The following is a 22,898-nucleotide window of genomic DNA, read 5'->3' on the forward strand; positions in this document are numbered from 1 at the left end:
AGCTAGGGCAAAGAGTTGCACTCCCTTCAATTATCAACTGCCATAAGGTACTAATTACTCATTGGTTTGCGATCAAATTATATTCCACACCCAAAAAAATAATCCACCTTAATTTTAACAAATCAGCATATTTAGAATTTTATAAAAATTTTATAAATTATAAATAGCTTTTTTATGGGTTTAATCAGTTTACCTATTTACCAAGAAAAATAATTTTTGAAATGTAGGAAAAATAAAACATAAAATTAAAATAAGTTATGATTTTATTAAAATCAGGGAGAATATTCGCATGGTGTACCTATCGTAAGCCATTTAAATAAATTTCTATCTCAAATGAAACAAAATACAACCACATGTTATAATTTAGTTAATGAACTTAATTAAACCCTTCTTGAAAGCTGCAATAATTTTAACGAACTTAAACTTATCAAAGAACTTGTCTTAAGAAATTAATAAATTTATTTTCTCAATTGACAAATAGGATTTATGGTTTCCTAAGCCTAGACAAATCGCCAATAAAAATTATTGTCTAAATTGTATTAAATCCTTTGTAAAATCGACAATTATAACGCTTCAGGCAAAATATTCTTAAACAGTTGATAAGCTGACTGCCGTTTTGCCACAATTAAACGAGAGACAAAGCAGCTGCCCATTGAACTCAGGGGAAAATCAATGCTCAGTGGCCATTAGCAGGAAGCCCCTTTAAAGCCCAGGACAGAGAGCAAGGACGCAGGACTCCTGTTGCTCCGAATGATGTACTGCGGATGTGGATGCCTCTCCGGCCGGACACTGGGCTCCGGACTTGGCTGCGGTTCAAGAAACTCACAAGTGACACTTGCTCGAAAGATAAATGCGAACGTAACTTTTGCCATCAAATGTTGCCAATCTACGGAGGAGCTGTAGTTCCACTGCAATTCGGTAGAGTTACCTTCGTCCATTCAGCACTCGAGCGAGAAATGGACGACTCCGGCTCCTGGCCCTGCCCATCCCTGGGTTCCCCTCACCCTGAATTCCACTCACAGGCCCGGGAAGTCACATTTACTTACTGATTTATGGTCGCTTCCGTGCTCCGGGTTTTATCTGTTGAGTTTTTGGCGTAATCATTTCAAGTCAAAATGTTTTCAAAAGGCCCCACTCACTCAGCCCGGCAGGACCCCGGCTCGAGTCCTGCGATGGCGATGGCGACGGCGATGGCAATGGCTCGTTGATAAATGACAGCAAGTTTATCTCCACATTTGCCCATAAATTCCACACTACAAAGTGGTAGTCCCACTTCGACAGGAGCCTGCTCGGTCCTCCTTTAAATTATGTTTGCTGCGAAAGGATTGCAGTTAGCATATTCCTGGTTAAACGAGTGAGAAGTGAGTACCCCTAACCGGACAGGATGCGCCTTGTATGTCAGTTTAGTTGGGGCATAGCCGAGGAATTTATGGTCAGAGGAATTTTCAAGTGAATGCCGCACGATGTGTGAAACTCCGAGCCTGGGGGGAGTATTAAAGCGAAATATTAATAAATAGCCGGGGCACTCTTGTTTGCCCTGGCACTCGGTTATTATTCTTCGATATATGCATGGGGTTCGCTTTGAAAGGAACTGAAGCCTTTCCCCCTGGGGCCCAAACAATGTCCGCACCCAGCTGAAAAATTGCATTTGCATTTGCTAAATAATTTACCACACACAGCCATATGTACTGGCCTCGGGGCGCCTGTAAATTGAAGACAAATGGATCCAACTGGCCAACCGAAAGGGTTTTATTTTCATATTCTTGTTTTTATGGCTTGGCCCAGAGCCCCAAAGGGGAAAGTGTTTTGAAACAAACACAAACCAAACGCAGGAGCGTTCTATTAATGACCCAAACTCGATGGATTGCAGGGGATTTTCCGCCTGCTAAACGCGTTGACGTGCTGTTAATTAATATTAAACTCATTTCCACATTCTGGCATTGAAATGCCAGGAGCAATCGTTGGGGCGGAAATACACTGACAAAAATGACCTATAAGATTCAAGGATTTCATTTTACATCTAATGCGATTTTTGTTTAATATGGAAATAATAAATTGCCACCTAAGGTTATCTTAATAAACGTATGATTTAAATGTAAAATGAAACATGGGTTTAAATAAACGCATAATAAAAAGTATAAAGTCGAAGGACTTTTTATATATTTCTACATTTATTTACATTAAATTTGATAATAAAAAAAGTTAATTTAAAGAGTGTAAGCTTTGATTTCAATATGAAACTTTTTTTATTGCCGTAAAATATATAATATATCTTGAACCTTGATTTAAATATTTTAAAATTGAATTAGGCAATTTATTATGTTATCAATTGAACATTATAATTTTGTATTTTATTCAATTCTTGAATAGGAAATTTATTTTTGTATTTTATTTTGTATTATCTCTTCAATTTTTGATCAGTGTACAAATGGGGACTCCCCCTCCACGATTCCGGTCGCGTTTCATTGAACGTGTGTAATTATTTCATGGCTGTCCTGCTTTCCTGCTGTCCTGCTGCCAGACTTCAGATCCAGCTCCCATTTCGAACTGTCCAAAATTCACTAAGCCCATTAGGAGGTGGGATTACTTAATGAGAAGGCCGTAAATTCCGGGCCAAGCCGCCACACATAATTCAGGCAAGTAGCGTATATGTTTGCCATTTAAATTTAAGCGAGTTAAGCACACTAGTGATCCTGTTTGCATGTCGATTTCACACATTACGCATACGCCCCGTCAGCCGGCGTGTCCTTAATTACAATTGATGCTGATTACCAGGCAGATCACGCAGCCAGTGCGCCAAACTAATTAAAATGTTTATCAACTTTGTAATTGTCACACCCTCCAGTTGTGGGCGTACGTGATTGTGGAGGCAAAAAGAATTGATATTCATTTGATTTGTGGCTAGAACGACTTTATTCATTGACTGCGAGCAGTAAACTCATGAGTTCCAGGGGGGATTTCTGGCACTTCGAGGCATAGGCCGCCTGGCAATCGCCGCCTCTGTGGCCAAAGTGCTCCGAAGTGTGGTACTCCCGATCCGAGGACTGTCCCAACTGGTCCACTGAAGTGGAGGGACGCAGTACTATGTCCATAATCTCGCCCAGCAAGCCACTTTCGTGGTTCAGAGGCAGTGCAGCATGCTCACAGATCAGTCTCAGGAGGCAACTCCTGCCCGGCATACCCATGTTCTCGAGCACCATCTCTATGCCCCGGTAGATGATCCAGCGATACAATGCTCCATAGGTGGACTCCTGATCCTCCTCCCTGCCCGTAATGGCCATGGGCTTGAGGTAGACCCTTGTGATCTCCGTGGAGTTGGTGGGCAGATAGTACTCCGCCTTGAGCACATAGCCCGAGGTCACCGACTCGAAGTGCAGGCCCTCCACGGGAATACCTATGCCACCGATGAACTGCACACGCGTGGGACTCGTCGGCGGAAAGATCAGCGATCTGCTCAAGCGTTTCAGGTGGCCCTCGCCGGAGCAGCGGTGCAACCAGGTGAGGAGGCACACAAAAACCAAGGAGAACTCCAGTCTCATTTTGCTTCTGCTACGGTCGAGAATTAACCGAGAACTGAGTCTCAACGGCTTGGGATTTTCACACCTCAACTCGAAGTCTACTCACTTTCTTCTGGCCGCGGCTTGCGCTTTCCACTTGTTTGTCTTGGCCAAAGAGGCTTTTAAGGCCCGAAACCAGTGCAATTAGCACTTTGGTGGCAACTCACTGATCTAGTTAAACCAATTTCACTAACGACCATGAAACAGGCGGCGCCAAAGTGCAATGAGAACTTTATAGGAGTATTGAGTTTAAAGCTTAGAATATCTTTAGGTATCCATAGGAATAAAAATTACGAGGAAAAATCACTGGAAAAAATTACCAAAAATATTTTATCCTAATTTCAGCTTTAATCAATTTCTGTGGAACTTGGCATGACATGATTTATATGAATAAATAGTGGAAATAGATGCCAATGTCATGCGGTCATACCCCCTTCAATCACATTTATCTGGAACTAGAATCGTATTCCCGGTGGCACTGTAAATATTTACCCCATTCATACGACTTCGACTTACAATCTCCTTATAGTCGCAAGTAATCCAACTAGTTTAAGCAACCTCACATGCAGTAAAGTGCACAACTGCATGAGCGAAACGGGGAGGAGGATGCGAGATGCGTACGAGGATTGCCGGGGAATGTGTGAGCATTGGCATTAAGACAGTAAAAGGAGTGCTGGGATGATTGGGATACGGATTGGGATTGGGATGGGGACCAGGATTGGGTCCTCTGCCGGAATGCGGAGCGGAAGTTATGCCCTCAACGACTTGAGTAAGTTAAGTGAATTGCCGTTGCATCGGGCACAGCCAGGGAAAAGCAGCGGAAAATGCGGGATGAGCTCTGAAAAGGCGTAGCCAGGGACTTGAAAAAAGCGTAGGAAAAAAAAAACAAAACAGAACAGCTCCCCAGGATGTGCATCCCCTTGGGCGGCGACACTGACCTGGACAGGAAAACGAGAAAAGCTACGAAAGAGATAGAGAGATTAGGGAAAAGCGAGAATCAGCACGAGAACTGCAAGAATATTTTCACTCCGGGTGGGGAAAAAGGAAACGCACAAAAAGCACAGAAGCTGGAGTAAAAACCAGTTGATTCCCCGATTCCCCAGACATTCCTCTGCCGTCTAGAGTCTAGACAATGTATTGTGTTGTATTTTATCAGAGCTATTTATTAAACGGGCGATTAAACCTTAGGATGACATTGCCATTGCTTCACATAACAGGGTTATTGCAGAACATGCGGTTTTATCTATTCAAAAGATTTTCAACTTGTGGGACTGGTATGACATTATAGGTGGTAAAAACATTTAAAATAGAAAACAAATTTAATCAATTATAGAAAGACTTAAAATTATAAAAAACTGCATGCTTTTATGATAACATTACTTAGGACAGAGCCTGGTATTTTAACAATTTAAAAGATATTTTATCTTAAGGATTCTAAGCATGATACATTATTCTTAACATGCATTCATTAATAATTATATAAACCGCTATTTGTAGTTTATAAAGGAAGTTAGTTTATACTATATTCTTTTTCAGATTTACCAATACCCATGACTTAACATGGTATGTTTCTTATTTAAAAGATATTGTACTTTAATGATATTTTATTCAATTAAATTTCAGTTTTATCTCCACTTAAACGACGCCTTGGCCAGTTAAAATTATTTATTTGGATTATTTTCGTTTATAATGTATGCTCTTATGAGTAAATTAATGTGTTTCCATTTTCTGGAAGTTCAAATGTAAATAGGAAGTACCCAGGCAAATGCCCCTTTAAGTAGATTGAAAGGCCAGCAAGAGAAGTAATTTATCCATAGTTTTTCTTGGCATTTTCATTCCCATTACCATTGCCACAGCGATTCCCGAAACTGGAGCACCGCAGGGCAATAAAAAGTTGGACAATGCAATGCGGCAGTGTGGAACTTGCAGCGGAGGCCACGAAACTTTCACCTGCAGCACTTTATGTGCATCGTTAGCCGTGCCGTGCGAACAGAAGTGAACTGAACTTCGGTTGCGGGCTAACGAATATGCAAATTTAGAGTAAAAACTTGCCATTCGAATGGCGTTGGCCCCCACAAGGCATTCGGCTATCGATTCCCAACGAGCGAGCCAAATCAATTATGTTGACAGGCCGGGGAAGCCATTCGCAGAGGTAAATGGCAACAGCTTAAATGGCAGAACGTTTAGGAGACGGGCGCACGTGTCGTATGCGTAATGCGGGCTCCCCGACAGAAGAGGAATGCATTCATCACAGCTTCGGATGGGCTGGCTAGTGGGTGGCTGGGCGGCCATATTCGCAAGTGTCGTCGTCACATCTTGACCTCGCCGAGCCTCGAAATTACCTCGTTAGTGCTCCAGGGTGCCGCAAATCCTTTTGCCCACCCAAGTGCGGGAGAGTAGGAACTCGTCTGGCAAATGAATGTGTCTTACTTATGCTTATTTAGTTTCCCAGCCCCGGAGAAGGAGCATGGGGTAATGAGTTAAATTATTATGCAAACGACGGCTCCATGTCTTGAGCTGCAAATGTGTGCTCCACATAAACAAAACACTCGAAATGTGTGCCGGGGACAAACACAGAGCTCCTGGAGCCTAGAGCAGCCAGAAGCCAGGCGAAGAAGCTGCTTTCTGGGAGGCCAGGCGACATAAATGTAGATTAGACTTGGCCAGAAGTGGGCCAGGAAGCAGCTCCACTCAGTGCAAGTGGCGTCATTTGGAGATCTTCGTGGCATGGGAGTCGCCAGTCCCAAACCCAAAGCCAAACCATATATGCCATACACCACCGGGCTCCGTGCATCAATGCCAGCCATACTCGTATTATTTATGGACTTTGCACACAATAATTGGCAAGCTTTCCGCTCCAAAGCGCACTGGCCAGCAATGGGACAGTTTCGCATTGGGATCGGAAATCAGAAATCGGAATGGTATGGTATGGTATGGTATGGTATGGTATGGGAACTGGGTTGCAGGGGGGAATCAGAAACGGATTCGAAGGGGGAGTGGTTCGTTGACTCCAGGCCAGTTGAATTGTTCAGTGTTTCGGGGCTATAAAAAGCATCACTGAACAGGTGTATTTGGCAATCAGTTCGAATTGATGATTGTCAGGCAACAAAGGAATATGAAAAATGTGTGCAAAGTCGACAATTAGGATATCGGGTAATTGGGTTTTTGCTAAAAGAGGATAACTTAAAAGTAATAAGGGGAGAAGTAAGAGCAACATTTTGAAATGTGGGTGTATATTCTGCAATGAAGATATCAGGTATCATATTAAGATATGATATGATATGAACCTATCAGCTAACGAGCATAGCCACTCTTTGACCCTTTCATAAAAGAGTCACTAAAAAGGGAAACAACATTCTAGTAATGAAGAATTTTTAATAAATTGTTCAACTGAAATATGACAACAGGCATCACGCTTAAAGGGTGGAAAATGCTAATCTAAAATCATTGGAAACGGCTGCCACTGACATTGATGATTTTGTAAATTCTTTGTTTCCGGGCATCAGATATGCCCGTATCCTTGATCTTGACGCTAGACCTCACAGCTTCCGAGAGGAAATCAATTTACAAGCCAAATATTTGGGCCATAACAAGCCCCAAAACTGGCCCTAATTATGCATGGTCACCATGCGGGTCACTTGCCGCATTTAAATGCAAAGCCTGATGGGTCAAAAAGGTGTCCACGTGTCCGAATCCGTACTATATGCTGTTCGCTTGTTTGGCACGGCCCGAATGTTTGGTGAAATGTACACTGGACAACGCACATACACATATGCAAATGACCGGAACACAGCAAACATCCTCGTTCTAATCGGCAATCCTGTTTGTGTGTGTTCTTTTTGTTGATGTCGAGTTGTCTTTGCTTGTGTTGCTGATTTTGCCCTGGGAACTTCAATGCTGCGCCAACGAATCGATAGTATCCGGAGCCATAAAAGGATTTATAGGATGGCTGGGAGGCTTTCAGCTAAACAACTTTGTCATTTTGGTGGTTAATGGGAGCTAACTCAATATACCCTGTCACTAATGTGCAAATATAAGGGTATATATTTTAAAACACTCATTCTTGTTGAAAATATACAGTATAAATAATAAAGGTTAATTTTTCAGCCAAAATAATTTAGTATTTTCGACGTAACAATAAAAATCACAGTCCAAAAATGGAATGTCATACCTTGCTGAACTCGAAATTAAATTTCCAACCAACTGGCATTCACACCTAAAAATTTTAATTTTTTATCAATTTTTGCAAAAAAAGGCGATGCTACCCCTTGTAAAAATGTCAAAATTTGGTAAAATTTTAAGTTTGTAGAATCAGCTAAAAAGTTACTGCGATTAATTATGTAGATTGTTAGCAGTCCAAATCGGTGCGTATTTTTGTTTTCGGATCATTTTTGACCAAGTTACAACAAAAAAGGTAAACAAAAAAATATTATTTTTCACCAAAAATTTAAGGACTTTCTTTCTCAACGAAAGTAATCAGTATTTTGGGCAAAACAACAAAAGTAATGGTCCAAAAAAGAAATGTCATACTTTGTTGAACTCGTAATATAATTTCCAATCATTTGGCATTAACACCTAAAATTTTTTATTTTTGATCAATTTTTGCAAAAAAAAGGCGATGCTACCCCTTGTAAAAAAGTGAAAATTTTGGAAAATTTTTAGTTTTTAGAATCAGCAAAATAATGACTGTGATTAGTTATGTAGCTTGTTAGCTGACCAAAACAGTGCATCTTTTAGGTTTCGGACCATTTTTGACCAAGTTACAGCAAAAAATGTCCAAGAAAAATGAAAGATTTTCCAAAAACTGCACTCTTAATTTTCCACCCAAAAAAATCTGTATTTTAGGCGAAACAAAAAAAGTAAAAGTCCAAATCTGGAATGTCATACCTTGTTGAACTCGTAATAAAATTTGCAACCAACTGGCATTAATATCTAAAAATTTTTATTTCTGACCCATTTTCGCAAAAAAAGTACTTTTTAAAATCGAAACAAATTTCGAGAAATTTTTTATTTTAGAATAAGACAAAAGTTTAACAAGATCAAATCTCTAGCTTGTTACCTGTGCAAAAATATTGTTTTTTTAGGTACCACATCGTTTTTTTAATCAAGTTACACCAAAATAGGTGAACGAAAATTTTGGTTTTTGGCCACAAAACCAAAATCATAATTTTTTTAAAATAGGAGGATTTTGAACAAAACAAAAAATTGCTGAATTACAGTTAAAATATTTCAAGCAAAATATGCTCTAACAATTTTCCGAAGTAAATGGGAATTCATATTTCCATATCTTGGCCTAATTGATTTTTATTTTATGTAAATTCCTAAACATTCTCCTGGGTTCGACACTGCCGTCTAACAAGGTTAAAGTCTGCCCAACTCTTGTTAAAAGTTTCGGCACTGACCGAAGCTCTTTATTTGGTTACCATGCCAAGAACGTGGGTGGCTCGAAGCCCTTTAAATGAGATCAAAATGAAACACCCCGCCGGGGACCCAGCACGGCAACAGTATTCAAATATTTAATCCACCCGGGCAGACTGCACTCACAATAAACCCACTAGCCCACTCACCCACTCGGCATTGGTGGGGCACACAACCCACATAAAGAACAGCTGTGTCCACCGTGCAGAATTTCATGACACACCGAATGAAAAACCAGAGAACTGGGTTCTTGGCAGGGGGAAAATGGCATGGGTATGGTCTTTGGGCTTGGGTTGGGCATGTCGACTCCCTGGCCTTTTCGTGTTTAATTGAGTTTGAAATAGGTGCCAGCTTCTCTCCGGCAACCCAGTTGGTGGGCTCTAAAAATTGGCTTAGTTGTGGGTCCCCATTGCAACAGAACCCCTGGAATATCTGCTACACATATGGGCTCTTAAGGTCTCCACCAATTTTATTCCAAACTTGATTTAATGCCTTTGAAGAATTTGTGGCGGCATAAACAATGACGATTGCCTATAAAGTGGCTCCGTTAGCCGCCCCGGCATTCGCTGTGGAGTATCAAAATTTAATCCGTAATCGGCCCAAATCCTTCGCCCCCTTCCCGGCCAGTAATTCCGTTTTATGTTTGCCCCACAATCCTTTCGGCCAATTCATTTATTTCAATTGTTGCCGGCGCTTCCGCTGTTCCCAATAAAGACCGTAGTCAACTATACGGCGTAATAAGCACTTTTTATTCTGGAAGCATTGTGAGCGCGGCATTTTTATTGTTTCCGGGGGCGCTTGGATCGACAGTGGGTTAAGCCCCCAGATTTTTTGGCTAAAAATATGGCAAGGGGCTTAAAGCGGCAATAAAAGTCTGCCAAAGAAATCTGTGGGTATTTAAATAGTTGTCTCTGTTACATATTTGAAAGTTACATTTTTACATTTCTATCTATCTACATTTTTAATTGATTGTTTTGTATACTATAAATAGTATAAGGTGGCTTTTTTAGCTCAGAACTTGGTTACATTAAAGTGAAAAAATAAGATAAATTAAATTTTTACAGATTTTGGTACTTCAATATGTACAGGTTGCTTTAAATATTTCTTATCCCTAAATAAAAAATGCAATTTTTTTAATATAAGAAGCAAACCATTGTAGGAACCTTAAGTTCCATTCCTCTTCCAAATGGGCGTGGCTGATGGTGCGCGCTCTTATTTGCCGACTTTGAAAAACCCAAAGCCAAAAGTTTGCCAACATTCGTTTCATTTTATAACCCGAAACGAATAAAACAAAGCAAAGTTTCAAACTTTTTGTTTAGTCCTCGAATGACATCGTTGTCTCCCGACTTATTTTTATGTGCCAGCGGCCCGCCCCGAAGGTAAGCAGGTGGTGCCCGAAATTTACTTACCAAGTACTTATTTGCCTATTTCAAAAGCCATTTGTATAAACGGCAACGGCTCGGCAGGCTCGTCACCCCCAAATCCCCCAAGTCCCCGAGAAATGTAATAAAATAAGCCTCGACTTGACTTGGCAGCTGCATAAACAAATACCTGATAAAGATGGCCGGAGGAGCACAGGGTCCAAGAAGGGGTCCTCTCTGGACCAGGGCCACTCGAAGGTATTTGCATAAAATGTTGCAGCATTAGCCCAAACCCGACCCATTACACATTGGGACAATCAGCGGAATCCCCCGCGAGCTCGGGTATTTTTTATTAAATTTTATTATTATGTTTTGCATAATTCTGCCTTTTTTATTTTTCCGAAATGGCCCCCAAAAAATTAGCAGAGGTATGCCATGGCGGAAAAACCCTTGGCACTCAGCCTGGGGGATCTTAGAAGCCTGGCCAAATACTTTTTGGCAAACTTCCGAGGCTCTCTTCAAGTGGAAGGCTTTGATTTAAATGTACACAAATTCGCTTAATGCCCGCGAATCCGAGAACTTTAACAAGTTCCGGCGAAGACCTTAAATAGAAGCCAGCCGAAGGCTATATTTACAGCACCCCGGGGACTTTGGAAATCGGAGCCAGCGAAGAGACCGGCAAAAATAGACGCCAAAGTTCGCAGCGCGACCGCAGAAAACTCGAATGCGACAATTAATTTCAGTGAATTATGACCGCAGAGTGGAAAATGGCGCTAATGTGACGGCCTTTGCCAATTTGCTGTTTGCTCTGTGCAGTTTTCGGTTTTCGGTTTTCGGGGCCAGAGCCGAAAAACACGAACAGCTGTCAGAGGGCGTCCGCTTTTCGATGGCCAACTTTTCGGTGGCCCGCCGACCGCAACCCCAAAAAGACAGTCGGTCCGAGGACAATGCCAGGGGAGATCCGCCGTTTCCATGGCCCCCGGTTCCCTGGCGTGTCGTTCGCAATATGACAGCTAGAAACCGAAACCGAAAAAGAGCTGGAACCCTGGAAACGTTGCGTATACGCGATATGCAGCGCATGCAGCGAACCTTCGAAACTGTCACAGCCACGCCAATCTGGGCTTAGAAACACGGCGTCGATCTGTGTTGCCATAATTCATAGCCAAACATTTCAGCGCCGCGGCTCTAACTCTAACTCACACCCACTTTCCATTGTTCGATGCACGTGCCCGGGAAAACACAAAGGATGAATCCGGGATAACAGAAAAAAGCCATGGAAAAACGCAACAAAATGGCAGCCGGAATGGAGGAAAAACACGCGGAAGTCGCGAGCTTAGCAAGCTGAAAATGCTCGTAAAGTACAATGAACCGCAGCAGCTGAAAGGCGGAGAATTCTGGGTGTCTGAAGCCGGGATGTGGGTGAAGTTGAGTGGATCTGTGCTTGTGTCCCGGCGAAAAGCGTAGAGGCGTTTGCTTTATTTACCCGGAATCCATGGAGCATAAGATGGGGTACGTACTAGTCGCGAAACTGATTGTAACAGTGATGCCAAGTAGATGTGAAAAAGAAAACAGTTTTTTTTTTCAAATTATGTGTACACACTTTTTGCGAAACTCATTGTAACAGTGCTGCCAAGTAATTACGGACAAAGAGAAATTTCGTTTTAAAACTATTTACCAAGAGCTTTTTTGTGTAATTCTAAAACTATAAAAATAGTAAAAATAGTCAGAACACCTATTTAAAAATAAATATACATGTCTTAAAACAATTATATTAATAAAAACCTTTCAGGAGAAGGGGCACACTTTAACCTGTCCAAACTTTATTATTAAGTGTACTACTACTTTCTTGGGTACTTATTTAAATGAATAGTTCGTGAGTTAGTTAAGAAAGCTCACAGGAGTGAAAGGGTTTAGCAATGGAGTGAGTATCGTAGCGCAAATCTCCCAGTCAGGCCACTCCACAAGCAGCACTCTCACTTGCATTCCGGTTTTTCCGCTGCACTTGGCACCATTTATCCCCCGTGAGTGACACCTGAAAGAGTGACAGATGGTGGTGACGCGGAGCTGGAGCAGATCCCAGCTCCTGCACTTTATTCCCGCTCTTTATTCGATGACAACAATTGAGAACCACAAGCCGCAGAGTCGCTAGCCGCCGAATCCCTGGGTTAATTTAATGTTGTTCACATCGCAGTACTCCTTAACGTCTTTGTAGTTGCTATAGGGTGTACTCCTGGCCTCCTTTCGCTGGATGGGTGTGGTCAAGTCCTCCCGATTGTGTTCCCTTCTATGGTAGACGTCGCTCATCTTGCGACCCTTGCAGACCGTAAACTCGCCCTCGTCAAAGAGTTTGCGTCGCATTTGAAAGGTCATGTCGGGTGTCAATATTGCCACGCTTTTTAATTGTGAGGTGCACAGGGAGGTGTTGCTCGACCCCGACTGGGTCAGACTATCCGACTCCAGTTTGGCCGCCAGGGCCATCTCATCTATCGACTGGGTCTTCTGCGGATACGGAGTGGACGCCCCCTTGGCGTGCATGTTTCCATAGTCCCGATTCACGGACACCCGTTCATTGACCAAGGTGGAGCTTATATCAAAGCCCAGGGGAAAGTGGAACAGGTTCTTGGTCTGGCCCTTCTTCATCTTGGTTAGGATGCCTATTTTGGTGGACTTCCTGCCGGCCGCATTCTCAGTTTTGAATTCCGTACCGGTGAAACACTGGCTTTTCCCGAGCATCGTTCCTCGTATGTCTTTCTGTTTTTTATTCAGTGTTCTTAGGGTTTTTGTTTGTATCGTGTTAATATTTTGGCTGGCTTTAAACTTTATATTCTAGGCCTATTTAGATTTCCAAAGCCTCTAATCAATTCAATTCTTCAATATTTCTCTCTAAACCAAAAAATAAATACAAATACAATTACGCTGATAGTCAACTCAAACCAAGTTAGTCTAATTATGTTGAAGTAAGGGCTAAAATGGGTCACAAAAGTCGCCAATCTTGGAAACTATAAACAAATCAGGCTTCGAAAAAGTTTCTGCCACCCAAAAGTTGATGGCGCCCGCAGTTTGAAAGTTTTCCATTCAATTCACTTAAGACTCTTTTCGCCTTTCGCGTTTGCATTTTGATGTGGCAATATTTTCCCGCCCCGCATTTTCCACTAACTCGTACCTTGATGGCCCCGTTTGCAGTGAACTTTTCCCGGCCAGAGGAAAACTGGGCGGAAAACCCAGGCAGACCGACGACCGACGACCGTCGACCAACGACCAACGGAGTCGTTGCAGCTAATGGTGTTTATTGCATTTACTCCCCAGCTGCCACTTAAATCGGCGACACTGTGGGCGGGTTTTGGTCCGGGTTTGGTGGTTTACCAGGTGGGGTTCTGGTGCTCCATGCTGGGTGTGGGCAGGAGGAGCAGCAACACCTGCAGCTACGCAAATACCCCGCAGGCGGCAGACCGATGGACGTTGGACTATGGACTCTGCAACCCACATCTCCATCCACATCCGCCAGCCAGCTGCCTTCTCCGCTCGTGTGGAAGAAAGTGCAAAGTAAATGCACAACACAAAGTCTGCCTGGCGCCGCCTCTGGTGAACAGGTGAACCAACCAGGGGGCGTGGCAGGTGGCAGGAGGCAGGACGAAGGACCAAGGCTGCCACAACTGCGGGTGCAGCCAAAAGAGCAAATCGCCGAGCAAGAAAGCAAGCAGCCCAAGCTGTTGTGGCACAGATTTGGCTGACGCAAAGTTTGATTAAATCACATGACAGCAGTGGAGGGAGGAGGCTGGCCAGCGGCTTCTGGGACATGGATTCAAGTGGCTTGATACCAGTGCACAGAGAAAAAATTGTAGTCCCCAAGCATTTATATATTTTAAAATTCAATTCAGATGTCTAAATTCGACTTTTAAACACAGGGAGTGCGAGGGAGACGGGGACATGCATGCAGGAATTCGGCTGTTTTCGAGATGACACTTCGTTGGCTTATAACTCCTTAATGAATGGTCTGATTTAAACAATTTCTTTCTTTAATAAATTAACAAAATTAAAAAGAAAACAAATTTTATTAAACAATTTCGACCTCATATAAACGGATTTTCCGATTTTCAGTGCAGTTCCACAGAGCCAATGAGCCAGTGACTGCGGGCGTCGGGAAAGTAAATAAATTCATTAAACGTTTAGAGCTCGCCAGGTGGCTTGGTCCGGTTGCCTTTTGTGTCCGGGTAAAATATTCAGTTACCCGGATTAAGTGGATTACCATTCAGCGAGCTGCATTGTCCCACAATCTCAGGGGCTCCTTTCTGCGCGGCGGCGTATAGTATTGCATTTTGAATGCCATTTGGGATCCGATAACAGGAATTTTGGGGGTTTTCTTCTTTGTTACAGGGCTTTTTCTGGGCGTCGCGGATGGTACTTGAGGCTCATAGATCTCGCGACGCATCACTGGCAATTTTAAGAGGACCTTGAGGGGCACAGGATAGGAAAGTAGAACTATAGTTCGTCAGTAGACACGTACAAAAAGATGCGGATACACAAACGGTAAGGGGTGCGGACACGTCTACGACAGACACAAATGGGATGTGGTAACGTCTAGAAGGGGATGGGGCAACGTTCACAGATGGGATGCATAACGTCTGTGGATGGGATGCGCTGACGTCTATGAAGGGATGCGGCAACGCTCACAGATGGGAGGCGGATGAGTCTATGGCTGGGTTGGAGTATCCTGGGAAGCATCCGGGCTGGGCGGATTGAGCAACAGTTCCCAGGTATCCTCCTCCGAACCGGAGCCAGAGGCTGGAGGATCATCGGACTTGGGGGCATGGCAGCGGTTGCACTTGGCGCGGTACCAGAAGTTCAGGTTGAAGCAGAATCCACAGGGCCAATCGGTCTTCTGTGGCCGCCAACGACGGGCATTGCTCGATGCCCCCTTGTCCTGGGCAGCGGTCAACTTGGCCGCCTGGCACCTGTTGCAGCTGGCGCGCCACACGAAGTTGCTGTTCCGGCAGATCATGCACACCCAGTTGTCGCTGGCCGGCTTCCATCTCAGCGCCCGCTGGCGACGTTGGTTCTCCGGGCAGTTCAGCTCCTTGGGATAGATGTAGCGCACACTGCCCCGCCGGGTGGACAGATAGGCGGGCAGCACGGTCAGCGTCTGACCCATGAACTTGGCTCCACTCAGACAACTAATGGCCGCCTGTGCCGAGAAGGGAGTCGTGTAGGTAATGGTGGCCTCCCCCTTGGAACGCCCCGTCATCTTGTTCTTGTAGACGAATATCTTCGGTTTGTTCGTCGCCTCGTCCGTCTTGATCATGCCCAGCTTGCCGAAGAACACGATGATGTCGTTCTTGGTCACATTCAGGCGCATGCCCAGCACAAAGATCGTGTCCTGCTGGATGACGTACTGCTCCTGGCCCACATTCAGGTAGGGGGTGTGCCTGGCCAGCGGCAGGCGGGGCATGTAGTCGGCGGCGGTGCGGGGAAAGACCATGTAGGAGGTGTTGCCACCCATGCTGGGCGAGAAGGGCGGTCGCTGTTCCCGCTGCTCCTCCTCGGTTAGCTGGCTAAGTGCTCCAAACTCCCCCATTTCGGTCATGTCGCCCCTATCCACTTGCTCGTCACTTCGGTTGCTGTCCATCCCCTGGTTCAGGGACTCTCCCGTGGGGCACGAGGATGAGGTGCTGGCCACCAGAGAAGAAGAGGGTGAGATGGACATGGGCCCTTCCAGCTGAGCCGCCCTATCATCCTCTCCTGCCTCATCTCTGCAGAAGCGTTCCCCATTCCGACCTAGTAACAAATTTCCAGTGGCATCGCCGCTTCCGTTCTCGTAGCGATAGATATCATTGAAGGCCCTGCGGGGACTCCGTTGCGGATTGGGATTGGGATTCAGGCCAGGTCCCATCTCAAGATCCATATAGTTGGCGTGGAACATCTGGTGCTGGTTCGGATTCGGGTTCGGATGCTGGAGCTGCTCCTGCGGCTGCTGGTCAAGTTCTCCGGCTCCGGTGTAATTTTGAGCGTAGAAAGGATTGGAGTACACCACACTGGCTGCCGAGTTATCCATTGCAGTTGAATGTATTGCTTTAACTCCTGGTTGTGGGGCCTTTACTGCTGATCAAACACGAACCGATTCCTTGGGGTAAATAAAAACTACTGAAATCTTTGATAACATCCAAGAGACTAGGAGTAAAAAAATGAACTGTGTTCTGGTGTTCGGATTCTGTGATAGATTGTTCAGTAGCCTACTCAAAATACACATTTTTGATAATATTATTTAGTAAGATAGTAGTGTTGATAGTATTTCTGGAATACTTATCATATAAGAAAATATAATGTATGTATAAAAACTCAGCTAAAAAAATATTGCATTTAATTTTAATGTGTTTTGTTATTTTAGTCTAATAGTTTGCAATGCTTCCTTAAAAATAACCACTCTTTGTGTGATTTTTTAATCTCAATATAAACACACACAAGAAAATAATCCGAAGGACTAACAAAAACATTGCAACCTGTGGAAACAAAAGCCCGACATTCAACCGTTTGGTGGCTGAAAAAATATGAAAATAAACTCCACAATGGCTGCATTAATTTGATTTAATTATGTGGAATTTATTGAGTGAAAAAATATTAATAACCGAGGTAAAAATGCAATATTGATATTCAATTGGCTGCCTCTGTAACACACCCATTTTCCATGGATTTGACCTGATTTTTCTATCCTTACTTTCACCTAGAGAACTATGCAAATTTCCGTGATTGGCGGCTGGAAGTGAACACCCAACCACTTTCGCAGCTCACTGATGACTTTGCACTTCGCTTGCCCTCCACGCGAAGATTGATTCATAATTTTTGCACATTTTCACTTTAATCAGCAAAGTTTGATTACATTTTCACAGGGTAGGAAGGTGATTTTCCCGCACCTGAAATCAATTTGGAGTTCCAGGAACGCCCTGCCCAATTCCCCAAAGATATCCGAGACTCAAAGCTCATATTTATTGGAGCAAAGAGTCGTCGTTTGACCGGCACTCATCAAGCCAATTAGCTGCCAATTACCCCACTAATGAGCGACCACATTAACCCGAAACGGAGCCAAGAATAATGCCCTGCCACAGCGAGGAGAGATGTTTATTAATATCCCAGGTCTCGAACCCGGACGCGCTGATAGACGCAACTGCCACGTTTGTCGCCCGGGCGGCGAAACATTTTCACCCGCCATTCGCTTTTATGGCCGCCTCTTTACGACCAAGTCCGCTGACCTTATCGCCCGATTCCGGGTCTCCCAGAGATCCGGTGTCCTGGTGTCCAGGATGCCAGGCCCCCGTCTTCATTAGCAGTCTTCTCCCTCTTCTGGGGTGTCAATTTCTTGCGAGTACCGGACGGGGGGGTCATTAGGTCAGCTTCTCCAGCAGCTTTGCTGGCTGCCCACTAACTTTTGCTTTAACCCGTCAAAAATGTTACCCTGGAAATTAGGTAGCGAGGCGAACAACCGCCGACACAAAATTAAAAATCAACCGTCTTGAAGGGAAAACAACAGGGGAAATGGAAACTGTTGCTGCTGCTGCTGCTGCTGGATGGTTAAAAGTTCCTATTCCGCTGGCAAACTTTTGTGTGCGCTCATAAAAATCGAGACGGGACAGAGGGCAAATTGTCTTGCAGGATAATTGCACAAAAGTTTGACTTTGAAGCGGGCTCGTAATTGAAAAGACAAAAGCACAGCGCAGCGCAGGAATTGGCCCGGAATACGAGCTGCAGTGGGATATGGCTGGGTTTAGGGTTTCTGGAGCCATGGAGCCATGGAGCTCCGGGAACTCTTCATCATCAGCATCATCGCTCGGTGAAGTGCACACTGCAGCTTTCATGTTGTCTTTCGTTCCGTTTGCAGCGGAGGAGCGGCTAATGAATTGGCTGCCTGCCGAGGCAAAGCAAACAGAGAGCACAGCTCGGCAATCTACCTGAATAAACTGACACGAATCGGAAGGTGCATTGGTTGTCCTAGGAGTACACCATGCTGTATGGTGTAGCCACCCCCACCCAAAGTCCAATTAATGGAGACGCACGAGCGGCGCTGAAAATCAATATGCATAAAATGTAATACACATTTAATTGAGACAGATTGCCTGCATTCATTACGGGCTGCAATGGGATACGTGCAATTAGGGGTTTAACTGTCTGGGCTGGGTCTCTAGAGAGCACAACCTAATGTTTTTTAAGAGATATAAGCAGTGGTCTAGCCAGGATACTGTTTAACATAATATAGTTGTCATATAATTTAATCTGGGATGGGTGTTCAGCCCCAAACAAAGCTTAACTATCATCCACCAGCTCTTCTTTAAATATGAAATATAGAATATATTATAACTCAGTTTTGAATAAGTAAAATCCTTACAAACATGAGAACTATATAGTAGGAGGTGCACAATTTTAAGGTTGCAATAGGTTAGATGATATCTCAGGCCTAACTGTCTTGGGGGCTTAGCTTTATAAGTACTTTGAGCACATCTTTGTATTTCTATGGGATATAAGCATTGGCGTTAGTGATTTTGTGATTTTTGGGAAAACAAATTTTGTAGCATACTTTTTGACACTTTAACCTTATAACCAGCCATGATTTCAAAAATCAGAACTAAAAAATACTAATTAAGTTAGTAGAGGGTGATTGCAATGTGGTCCGTAATTATAAGGTCTGATAATTATATTCCCAAATTAAAAGTGCTCCAAGGCCCCCAAAATATACAAAACCCTGCTAAACATAAGGTCAAGGCCCCGGGCTGAATACCTAGTTATTCGCGAACCATTTGTGCATGGGAGCGGAAAAAGAAAGCCCTGGCAGTTGAGTTCCTCAGCTTTTCGGGGTTTATGCAGCTGGCAGCACAGACACAAAATAACAAGCAATAAAATGTGTACGTGTCTAAATTTTAATATGGTTTCCGTACCGACCGTATGTACAATCTACATCCAGTTGAAATGTTCATGTACACTCGCATTCCCCTGCATCTGCGGAATGTGTGGGTGGGCGGGTGTTCTGCTCGGGTGTGTTTGCTAGCCCCTGTTTATTTGACTTGCTACTTATTTATTACGCAGCATAATGAAATTTCACGTAATCCTCATTAAAGCCAGAACAATGGCGCCGGGACATGGGGTTCGGGCAAACAACTTGAAGGCGTCCGCCCACTGTCCCGTGTACATTTGCACATTCAAATCTCAGTCATGACTCAATTTCAGCCAAAGTGTGGCTTTCCAGAGCAGCAGGATGAGGATGGATGGGGATGGAGCCCCTTCCTTCCGGATCCCCACAGATTATCGACTTTTAAAGCACAGGCTGAGCAGACGTCTCCATCGCCCACACGTCCAATACAAATAAATCAGACAAAGCATATAAATCTAAATTGTATCGCATTGTGGCGCATTTCGCCTCACCTTCGGCTGCTTTATTGGCAAATTGGCGGGCTGAGGCATTGGCCTTTGTGCGCCACTCGTCCTGGCTCCCACTTGGGAGCACCTGAGTCGAGTATCGGTTATCGGGTATCCTTTCGATTGGCTGCCACGTTGATTTCCCATCGATTTTCACTGCAGCACTACAAGTCGCCCCCTGCCATTCAGCCAGTTTTTTCTGCGGTTTCCATTGTGCTGACAGTGCAATTATCAATGGAGTATGGTAAAAGCTGAAATTTCAGCACTTTCCAGGAAAAGTTAGAAAGGTTATATAGGTAAAAGCACCTCCTCCTCACCTCCTCTTCAACAAACTAGGCAAACCTGGGTGAACTCCACCACCAGCTCCACAAACTGCTCCGGCTGATCCTCGTAAACACAGTGACCTGCGTCTAGAATTTGGACCACCGTGTTGGGGAAGTACCTCTGCATTATGGAAATACTGGACGAGGTCACAAACTCCGACTGGGAACCGGCGATGAGCAGCACTTCGCCCATATAGGGACTCAGTCCTCCTATAGTGGCCTCGTAGTCAATCATCAGTTCCGCCCAGGAGCTGAGCACCGCCTGCGGATTCACCGACCAACCAAAACTACTATCCTGCAGCTTGCGCAGATTCTGGATAACCCGGCGCAGTTCGGACCCATCTTGGACCACGTCCTGGAAAATGGGCAGGATGAACCTGCGTCCCTCGGAGAGCGAAAGATTCCGCGGAATGGTGGGCGCCACCTGAATCATCATCTCAAACACCTCCCTCGTGAGATAGAAGTTACTGGGCACCGGAGCCGGCGTCGTGTCCACCAGGATGACGCGCTCCACGAGCTGCGGTTGGGTGAGGGCCAGGGTCATCATGGCCCGGCCGCCCATTCCATGGCCCAGGGCCACGATCTTATTCAGACGCTGGTGACCCATCAGGGCCTCCACGTCGGCGGCCAGGTGGAGCGGCGAGTGACCCGAGATGTGCGGGCTGAGACCATGATTGCGGGCATCCACGGTGATCACCTGGCGCAGGCCATGCTGGCTCAGGTTGCTGGCCACATGGCGCCAGGATGGGCGGCGCCTCCATTTGGTTCCTCGGAGAGCTGTAGGAGACGTACTCCAGCCGGGTTCCCTGCACAAAAGTCGAGCGGTAGTGGCGCAGCGCCTGGCTTCTGGCCAGGATCGCGCTGAGGATTCGCTGTCTTGCCATGATCACGGAGAATTTCGAAAAGCCTTCACAGGCTTTCTCTGCGGGAAATACTACTTCTGTAAGTTTAGGATTTATTTTACAAAAATCGCTTTAGTTTCAAGGTTTGCTCTAATTTCACAAAGGAAAAAGAACATTTTGGACAAAATTTATTCAAATTGAATTGTCAATTGTTAACGACAGCCTAGCGATTAAAATTCTTGAGCTTTAAAACAAAGTCCAACACTAACACATTGATATTGATTATTCATCTAACAAAGTCACCACTGTATTTTTATGTGGACATTACTTTGTAATAGTTTTTATTAAGCAAAAGCTCTTGATAAGAAAATATATGCTGTTTAATATAACAGTTGCTTGAAAAATACCCAATAAAGTAGTAAGAATTGATCAGTTTGACTATATTCCTTTATTTAAAAGGGCTTACAATCGGTTTTACAATGCATATCTTTCGGACCTTACAGAACTAATCTATGGCTCTGTTTTTGCCACCCTTTACATTTATTTATTGCAATTAAAAGCTTGGAGAAATGCCGGCTGCTTCGGCAAAAGATTGTTAAGCAGTTCGGTGTGAAAACCGAATAGATGGACACTGCTCTGGGCCAACCTCAAGAAAGAGAGCTGACTCAGCGGCTTGGTGGTGAAGTTGGGCTGCGTCTGGCTAAAACTGGAGTCCGGAGAGAAGTAGGCCCTATGTACCAGGTCCAGAAGCAGATGAATCGTGTGTTGCTTAGCCAATAGCTTGTTGTCAATATGCACTTTCCAGCAGAATTGTTGTAGAGTGCCATTGATGTCTTCTACGTAAAAGTAGCGAGGGCTGAGTGGAGTATCGTTGAACTCCTTGCAATTACTTGGCTTGTAACTATTCAGCATATAAAATGCCAAATGAATGCCCAGCGGGGTCATCTGAAAGAGGTCATGGCTCTCCAGCTCAAAAGTGTGGTTCGCCAGTAATCTATAAGATACTATTGCAGTGTTATTCCTGATGGATACTGTATTCGGGTTCGAAGGTCGGTAGTCTGGCCTTTTAAACAGTCGCCAAAGACTAAACTTTCTATTGGCATATCTTTTCATGTCGTCTCGGTCCGAGAACTCTAGATCTTTAAAATAATCGGTTACGTAATCGCGGCGATTTACGTTCTGTGGAATGCCACCCAGGCTCAGAGTAAAATTATTTATATTTTCCCGAAGAGCTGTAATCTCTGCGGTGGTCCAATTTAGAGGGTTTGCCTGCAGACTAGTGTTGATTTGCTGGCGAACCGATTCAAAAATCTTGAGAACTTTGGCCTGCAACTGACGCACTTTTTCGGGGCCCAAGAAACGCTCCTCGTACAGCAAGTTGACGGCTAGACCCATCCGTGCTGCCACGAATTTGACACAACTTTGAGTCGCTTCGATTTCGGGAAACCCAAGTGCTAATTCAAAAACGTGTTCAATTTCTTCTTTATCCTTCCAATCACTGGCATCGAAGCTCTTCAGTAGCTCTATGAATTGTAACAAGTCTCTCCAGTACATAAGATGCACTGTGGTGTTCTGTGAAATAAAGCGACCGTAGTAGTAGTTGAGAAACTCGCCCAGGGACACTTGGAACCTGTGCTCCAGTTCCTCTACAGTCAGTACTGTCTCTGGTTCTAGACCATCGAATCTTGAAGACAGGCAAATATTGTACACCCGCTGCGTCTTCCACTCCAGGCTGCCCGCCTCAAAAGTCTGTTTATTCAGTTCTTCGAACATAGTGATGAACTCGGTTATTACAGTCGGCTGCTTCACTGGTTTTATATACCGAACTGAATAGTTTTGAAAATTCTGGCAGGGATCGGCACTCTCATCCATATTACTAAGCACTTTGTTGAGGATTTCGACATTTGGTTCGGCCTTTGGGGCTTTATTATCTTCAGCGGCTGCTAGAACGCTGAACAGCAGAAGGCTGATAGTCCAAAATGTAGGTCTGATTCCATTCAT

At 44.4% G+C, this 22,898-nt stretch overlaps 5 protein-coding genes across 5 annotated transcripts; all 5 read right to left on the reverse strand.

Annotated features, from left to right (window-relative positions):
• Positions 1–2,558: 2,558 nt before the first annotated feature.
• On the reverse strand, positions 2,559–3,539 carry LOC108025181 (uncharacterized). The gene has a single exon (XM_017095490.3). It carries the CDS (start codon positions 3,537–3,539, stop codon positions 2,913–2,915), a length of 627 nt encoding a protein of 208 aa, XP_016950979.1. The 3' UTR covers positions 2,559–2,912.
• An 8,845-nt stretch (positions 3,540–12,384) lies between these two features.
• Positions 12,385–13,166, reverse strand: LOC108025034 (uncharacterized). The gene has a single exon (XM_017095289.3). It carries the CDS (start codon positions 13,067–13,069, stop codon positions 12,482–12,484), a length of 588 nt encoding a protein of 195 aa, XP_016950778.1. The 5' UTR covers positions 13,070–13,166; the 3' UTR covers positions 12,385–12,481.
• Positions 13,167–14,369: 1,203 nt separating this feature from the next.
• LOC108025074 (uncharacterized) lies at positions 14,370–16,541 on the reverse strand. The gene has a single exon (XM_017095332.2). The coding sequence runs from the start codon at positions 16,383–16,385 to the stop codon at positions 15,027–15,029; it is 1,359 nt and encodes a 452-aa protein (XP_016950821.1). The 5' UTR covers positions 16,386–16,541; the 3' UTR covers positions 14,370–15,026.
• Positions 16,542–19,703: 3,162 nt separating this feature from the next.
• LOC108025137 (protein ABHD11) lies at positions 19,704–21,087 on the reverse strand. The gene is given in 3 exon segments (XM_017095410.3): positions 19,704–19,997; positions 20,050–20,801; positions 20,803–21,087. Coding segments are annotated over 2 exon segments (882 nt in total). The 5' UTR covers positions 20,940–21,087; the 3' UTR covers positions 19,704–19,997; positions 20,050–20,056.
• A 350-nt stretch (positions 21,088–21,437) lies between these two features.
• LOC108025032 (uncharacterized) lies at positions 21,438–22,898 on the reverse strand. Its single transcript, XM_017095288.1, has one exon. The coding sequence runs from the start codon at positions 22,896–22,898 to the stop codon at positions 21,438–21,440; it is 1,461 nt and encodes a 486-aa protein (XP_016950777.1).

Source organism: Drosophila biarmipes, chromosome 3R (assembly GCF_025231255.1).
Source record: "Drosophila biarmipes strain raj3 chromosome 3R, RU_DBia_V1.1, whole genome shotgun sequence".
NCBI classification, from domain to species: domain Eukaryota; kingdom Metazoa; phylum Arthropoda; class Insecta; order Diptera; family Drosophilidae; genus Drosophila; species Drosophila biarmipes.

Excerpts from the sequence above, each read along its gene's own strand:
- LOC108025181 (XM_017095490.3), bottom strand. The coding sequence starts at position 3,539 with ATGAGACTGGAGTTCTCCTTGGTTTTTGTGTGCCTCCTCACCTGGTTG.
- LOC108025034 (XM_017095289.3), bottom strand. The coding sequence starts at position 13,069 with ATGCTCGGGAAAAGCCAGTGTTTCACCGGTACGGAATTCAAAACTGAG.
- LOC108025074 (XM_017095332.2), bottom strand. The coding sequence starts at position 16,385 with ATGGATAACTCGGCAGCCAGTGTGGTGTACTCCAATCCTTTCTACGCT.
- LOC108025032 (XM_017095288.1), bottom strand. The coding sequence starts at position 22,898 with ATGAATGGAATCAGACCTACATTTTGGACTATCAGCCTTCTGCTGTTC.